Source organism: Alligator sinensis, unplaced genomic scaffold (genome assembly GCF_000455745.1).
Source record: "Alligator sinensis unplaced genomic scaffold, ASM45574v1 scaffold528_1, whole genome shotgun sequence".
Taxonomy (NCBI): Eukaryota; Metazoa; Chordata; order Crocodylia; family Alligatoridae; genus Alligator; species Alligator sinensis.
In genome coordinates, this window is record NW_005841846.1 from 1,141,203 (window position 1) to 1,148,704 (window position 7,502).

Here is a 7,502-nt window from a genome sequence, read left to right on the forward strand (position 1 = left end):
CGCGGGGGGAGGGGGAGGGGCAAGCAGGGTCTGTAGGAGGGATTGGGGGAAACGGGGTGGGGGGCAAGTGGGGTCTGTGGGAGGCACTGTGAGGGGTTGGTGGGATCAGGGGGTCTGCAGGGAGACTTGGGAGGATGGGAGTGCTCTTGCCGTCACGCTCCCAGAACAGGGGAAATTTTTAGCCCCCCAACTCCCCTCACCTCCAAACAACCCCCCTCTAGTAAACCAGCCACACCCATCCCACCCACTCCTTCCTCTCACCCCCCAGACTTACTTCAGTTGGCATGGGAGGTTGCTGGGCTGGGACGGGGGCTGTTGGCTGGTCCAATGGTGGGGGGACCTGGCCATCTGGGGGTGAGGGGAGGCATCAGGAGAGCTAAAAATAACCTAGTGCTGGGGGGACAGGTAGGGAAAGGGCAGCCCCAGGGCTGGGGCCAGCAGCTGGGCTTTTGCAGCCCTAGGGCTGCACTGGGAACTGTAGAGAGGTTCAGTTAGATTGGTCTTGCTGGATCTGATCTAAGTTAGACTATCTTGAACGTACGCTTAACTTAGATCCAGTGGGCCATTTTTAGACTGATCTGTTTGGAATTTCTGTGCAGTTTGCACTTAGATCAACCTAAGTAGGGATCTAAGTGTAAGGTCCTCACCTGGGCAAACTCAATTAGATTGGGTGGCCATTTTTAATGAGATCTAACCTCCCCACATGTTTGTATATATATTAAGGTTAACACAAATCTTTGTATATAATATTCATACTTTGATTTTTAAAACAATACAGTCGATCTATGTTGCAACATCTCCTACCTGTTGTGCAAAGATTTAGGTAATTAAAAATCATTCTCAAGTGAAAAAATCCTAAAGGGCATGAGCCAAATCACCCTGCACACCCCCATTGGCATTACTGCTGGCACAAGAAACTACAAGCTGGACATCTGGTACCAGCCTGATCTCTCATCTTCTCAGGATGTGCAGGTAGGTGGTGGTTCCACTCCTGCCATCCATCAGCAGTTCTGCCATTGTGAGCAGTTTTGAATCCTACTGTGTTTTCCAACAACATCCTCACTAGCAAGTCATAGGAATATGTCTCCTCCCTGAGCACTCCTGATGTTGTGGCCTCATCGTGCCTTTTGGGAGATGAAGTTGTTGCCACCTTTCAGATTCTACATCAATGGAAGCTGCCATGAACCCTGGATGAACGTTTGCCCTGCCTTTTTAAAAATCCCATCTGTTTATTAATACACGTCTTTGTATCTGCAGACTTACGCCCAGATTCTGCTCTCATTTGCATCTAAATAACACTGATTTGGATGAAATTACCTCAGATTTAAATCAGAAAAAAAACTGCCTGTTGACTTAATTTGCTAAAAGATTAACTAGATAAATCATCTTAACTAAATACTTAAACAACATTGGGCTCAAAGTCAGCTGGTCTGACCTTCATGACAACAGATTTCAGAGAATACCACCACCCACGCCATGTGTACCAAACAATTCCATTGTCTGTTTTTGCGGTATAAGGTCCTTTGTAGTACACACCATTCAAGTTGGCAGAGTGACACCTGGTGGGAAAGAAGGGCAAACATATAAAGACAATAAACAAATCTGGTTTGTTTAAAAAACACAGAGATTTGCAGTTCTTTCATGAGCCAAAAATTCACTATGTTGATGAGTAACTAGTTTGACAGCTGCAGAAATTTGCATTTGCATCTGGGAGGCTCAATGTCATTAAACAATAAAGGTCTAATTGGATCACAATTGCAAGTGTTCTCAGCTGCATCAAAACAGAAGTTCTTTTTGTTACTCAGCTCCCCTCCTTTAACACTTTTAGTTCCCTGATACTTTTCCTTCTATCTGCATTTTCTTTCAATGGATAATGGCTTCCAGATTTGTTAGGATCATACCTAGCCATAAGGACATGGGGCAATGAAAAGTTTGTGAAAGTAATTATGTGGTTTTTTTGTTCATTGTTTTGGCATAACAGTACTAAATCCTACATTTATTGCCAACGCTTGGGGTCTGTTATTAAAAAACCTGAGAATAAATCAGTGATAAGTGGGGGATTTTATATTTATTGAGGGGAAAACAAGGAAATCTCACTGCAAGTTAAGCATATACATTCTTGCCATTCTCTAATAGCTGCATTATCTGAGTTGCCATACTACCTGCCTATCAAAATGTATCCTTCTCTGACTCTTTAATACACTGGAATAACAATATTACATTTTTAAATGTGAAAGGAATACTTTACCGCACCATGGCACTGTCCTTACATTAATTTTATTTCTATAAGGGAGGAAAAAGTTGGGATGATAATGTGACCGTATGGAAAGTGAGTTTCTTTTTTATTATATTATAGTGAGTCAATTAATCTGCAGATTCCATACCAGATTATTGCAACTTCTAAGTCAGTATTTTGGTATTAGTGTCTAGTTGTCAGACCTCATGGTGGATGTCAAAATCAGATTTTAGGCAGGATTAAAAAAAAAAACAAGCCAAAATGAACCTTAAGGATAGGGTTAGTAGCAAGCCTGGGTGTATGCTCTCTGGGTATATTTGCATTTAATTAGTAACAGTTACTAAGAGGTGAAATAGAAGCAGGAATAAAAACTGAATCTGCAGAGAAAAGATAATTCTTATGTATGTTGTTGTCCATTATAAGCACTTTTTAAAGTGAACCATAGCCATAAACTAGTTGAATGTTGAATGATCAGCAGATATCAAAGTGTTGTTTTTTTTAATAATCAACCGGTAAAAGAACCAGGAAGATCTGTACATCATAGATTCCATACTGCAGAGGCAGTTTATTTTATTTCCACAAAGCAAGGTTTCCTTAGTACAGTCAGAGATATGGTTACTGGCAAGTAACTAGGAGCTGGAGTTCTCTATTGCCTCTCATTCAAATTCCTTCTTTTCATGGAAATGGAGGCACATTGATTTCATCAAAAAAGTGGCATGAGCCAAGAATAATAATTCTTAAATTGGTGCTGGTAGACGAGACAAAAACACACAAGTAGTTAACAAGAATTAGATATGTAGAAGAAACACATAAATTAATATGGTAGGCCTTTGATTAATGCAGAGTAAAACAAAAAACCAAAAAAACCCATAAAGATGTTTTTAAGTCACTCTGCCAAAATTGGCAGGCCCATATATTCCTATTTCCATTTTACTGTCCTGATCTATTAACTGCTTAAAGAATTTAATACCAAGGAAACGAAGTAACATCATTGGCAACCTGCATGTTTGATTCGGAACATAGCTATTGTAAGATAAAGGAGAGTCAGACCCATAGCTACAATAGGAACTAGCATTCAAGAGCTTTCCATCATTGGTATTTATATGACATAAATCACTGTACTATATTAGGTGACAAGAGCTGTGAAACATTACCATATAGTTATTTCCACAAAGGTATATTTCTTCTGCCTGAGCCAAGCAGACATAATAAAAAAATTATTCTGAGGAAAAATGGACAGAGTTAAATAACAGTCACTTGTGATTCATCATACATGAGCCCTGTGGCATATTACAGTCCTAAGCAATTTTAGGATGTGATGTTCCTCTGAAGTCTCTGGAAGTTCTGATTTAATTGGAAACAGTATCACAACCATGGCTTTGTCCCCACTTTTGTAATTTCAGCTTTAATAAAATCTGAAAATCTACATGTGATTTTCCTATGACTTCTAGTAGCATGACACATCCATTATGCTGATTCACCTTTTTGGAATATGCCAAATAGGTACAATTAATTTTGAAACAGACTAACAAAGTGACTACAATTGTGGGATGGGCAAAATGGTAGCTCATGCCAGAGGCTGTACTCCAGATCCCAGCAGCCCCTGGTCGTGTAGCTGCAGCTGTGACAGCACGGGGTCAGGGTTTCCATGGAGACCAGTCCCAGCAGCACAGGAAGTCTGCACATCTGGGCAGGGAGCTGCTCCAGGGCCAGGGCTGGGATCTTGTGGCAGTAGCAGTGTGGTCTGGAGCTGGGGCAGAGCCACAATCCACTGCCTGCATACCCTGCCCATGGCATGTGGGCAGTAGATCATAGCTCTGCCCCTACTCCGGAACACGCCTTCACTGCCACATGATCCAGGTCCCCGAGCAGCTCCCTGCTCAGCCGCATGCCCTGCCAGCACTGTTGGGGCCGGTCTCCATGGAAACCCTGGCCCTGTGCTGTCATGGTCCTCTGGTCTTCTGGTCTGCTTCTCTGGTCTTCTTGGAAACCAGCCAGATGACACAAGGGCTGCTGGGAAATAGAGTCCACCATGGGCCCAATCTGGCCTGAGGGTCAGACTTTGCCTGTACATATACAGCTACCTCATTTCACCAAAGGAAACTGGTACTGAATTCTAGGAGTTGGGGGGTTAAAAGCAGAAATAGCAGGTGACGTACAGAATGGAGCTGATCCATTCTGACAGCTTGTGCCAAGTAAACTCAGATAAAAAAAAGATATTAATGTGGTTCTTCCAACTGTATTTTATAGCAGTCTTCCACAACTATATTGCAGAGCCGCACTTAGCTACGTTTCTTATTAGTCAAATGAACCTACTTAGATGGCTGGCTAGGATAGATTGCTTCAATGATATTAATATTATTATAGTATTGAAGCTATCTATCTAGGCAGCCATCTAAGTGAGCTCTACTACTAGTTACTACTTATATTCTCTTATCTGCATTGGTATATTGTATATAAATATAGGAAATACTATCAGTCAAATTTTTTTGACTGCATCTAATTTAAATAATTTTTATTCTCAAAATAATTGCTCTAACTAAAGGAAAATAACTCCTAATTCAATGGCTGTAGTCCCATCTTGATGTATGGAAAGTTAAAAGCATAAGACCCTGTGAACTGAGGTAAAGAAACAGATGTACCTGGTGTTAGAGACCGATTAATTCACCACTAACTTTTTTCAGATATTCTGCACAAATGGGCAGTGACATGCTATAAGACTGGAAAGCACTAGTGATATTGTATACATAAATTACATCACACACACATGCACTGGATGGCCTGCCCAAGTCATCTTGTTCACATAAAGAGAATGTGTACAAGTGACAGGGTTGCCATCTCATGGCCGGTCAAATCATTGACCTGCCCACCTGTCTAGGGCAGGCTGCCCACCTGCCTCACCTTTGATGTATCTAATTAGTAAATGTTTGCAAGGCGGGAGGCTGCCCATTTACTGCCCGATGCCAAGGTCACATACACATCTCTGAACTTCTCCTTATACTGTGTCCCATGCCTCACACATGGCATCACTATGTGGCTCTGGCCCCGCAATGGACTTCATTCTATGCCCGCCTGATGTTCAGACACCACCTGGATCCCTCCTCCTCAGGCAGTCTAATCTCTGCCCTCATACTGCGCTGCAAAACTCCCTAAACCCTTTTCTCTCCTGGCAGTGGCCCCTCCAGGACCTTTGGCCACACAAGTCCTGGCCTCACTTCTAGGCCAGCGGTGGGCGCTCTGGCCCTTGGACAGGTCTGGTCCTGGCCCCAGCATTGAGCAGTTGAGGGTTTCTCTGATCAGGTTATTGAGCCACTCACCCTCTCTCTCTCATACAGGTCCATCTTCTCGGGTACCTCCAAACCCAGTTCACTTAATCTCTAAGGCAGGCTCATGTGCAGTTCTTCAGGCCTACCCATGCGGACCCTACTGTACACAGCCTTCTCACACGCCCTCACTGGGCCTACTACTCCACCCCCTCACTGGGGCTCTTGACCTTACATCCCTTGGATCCCAGGCCTGATGACCTGCCTGCACCCCTTGCCTGTCCCCTCTACGGGATAACTCACCAGGTCATAGGGGCTGAGGCTATATGGCGCCCCATTCTCGCCTTTCACTAGGGAGGTATTGGTGTGGCATTTCCTTGGGACAACCCTGCCACAGGCAGCCCCACCACACCATCCAACCCTAGCAGGGTGTAGTTTTAGGTCATTCCCCAGGACCAGGAGCTTTCTTCATCCCCATAGATCCTACCCTTAACCTCCAGGTGTTCTGGGAGCAGCAGCTCCAGCTGGGCGATGTTACTCTGGCAGCAGCCCGGCAGCAACTGCCAGCTCAGCTCAGAGGGCCAGAGTTTATTCCGAGGCTGGCTCAGCCCCATCCTCCAATCCAGGAGCCCTCCCATGGTAGTGTGACTGCCTCGTTAGACTGCATCGCACCTGCTGGCTGCATCACAGCCTGCTCAGACCTCTTAAAATGGCAGGCACCAAAGGTGTCCTGCCACAGGACATTGTAGAAATGTCTGCTTCTGGTAGTTGTAAAACAGAGAGAATTTGAAATGTAGACCCTGTGGGGGCCGAGGGGGAATCGAGGATCAGGAGCCCTCAGGAATGCTAGCTGGGGTTGCGGCTGCGATCCCGTGGCGGGCAGATGGGTACTCTCTATCACCGGAGCGGAATTAGGCACAGACGAGACACGTATCAATTGGAAAAACAGAGATGGCTTTACTTACACAGTAGAGTCGTATACAGCGCAGGCAATCGTAGTTGCAACAATTCTAATCTCTAGTCGCTAATCGAGGACCTCTTGTAGACCAGGTAGCTCGGGTCTAACTCGGGCATGCAACACAGAGGATACGTCGCAAGGCTTCGCCGACGGGGAGTCGTTGGCAGGTGATCAAGCTGCCGGAGTTCCACTCCAGGGGGAATCGCAGAGTTCTCCAACTAGGGCGGAAACGCCCCTAACCTTTTATACGGCTAGCGAGCCAATTGCCAGCCGCCACGTGGGAATAATTTAACATCAGCCAATTGTGTTATGCAAACCTGCATTTCCTCGGCGGGAACTCTATCCACGCCGGAACTCTTCACCATGCCGAGACTTCCCCTGCCTTACCGTGCCTTGTGCTGGAAAGTTCCACTGTGTCGAGGCACTAATCCAAATCAGCTCTGACAGACCCCAGCACAGAGGAAATAGTCAGACCAATGGCAGCTGGAGATAGTGTGGTAGAGGGCTGTCAGGTCAAATGTTTCTTCTGTGGTCAGCCAGAGACGCATAGGCCAGTGCTGAACCATCTATGATAGCATCAGCAACAGTTTTCAAATACAATAAATGATAATAATTCTAGCTCATATCATGTGTTCATACCTCACAGATAATCCTATGGCAATATCCTAATTACTAATATTAGTATTCTCATGAAACATCTGACCTGTTAAACCACCAGCCAGATTTATCCTCTTCAGCGCAGTTCCCTTCATAGTTGTCATTATCTCTGTCTCGTGTACTGAATTTCATTCCTCGGTGATCAGCCCACCATTTCACTTCAGGGTGAAACCCCCCAGTAAAGGAGTCTCCAGCTGTGCCTGAGTATTCACCACAAGTCATCCAGTATGAACTCTAGTGAAAAATGGAGAGGGAGACAGAGAGACAGAGAAATCAAACTAATCCACTGTAACCTGTGGCAGTGCACTGTGTGTGCCTGCCACTTTAAGGGCCTGGAGCTGGCAGCCTCCAGGTGCCTGACAAGGGCAGCCATTTTGAGACATGGGCC

The 7,502-nt window shown here is 45.0% G+C and overlaps 1 protein-coding gene across 1 annotated transcript in view; it reads right to left on the reverse strand.

Moving 5' to 3' along the window:
• Positions 1-10: 10 nt before the first annotated feature.
• Positions 11-7,502, reverse strand: part of FGL1 (fibrinogen like 1) — a 47,121-nt gene continuing 39,629 nt past the window's right edge. Inside the window, exons 7-8 of the mRNA XM_006015864.3 lie at positions 7,161-7,348; positions 11-1,559 (exon numbers count right to left, since the gene is read on the reverse strand). Coding sequence (XP_006015926.1) covers positions 1,400-1,559; positions 7,161-7,348 — 348 coding nt within the window. The 3' untranslated portion in view covers positions 11-1,399. The remainder of the gene's footprint in view (positions 1,560-7,160; positions 7,349-7,502) is intronic.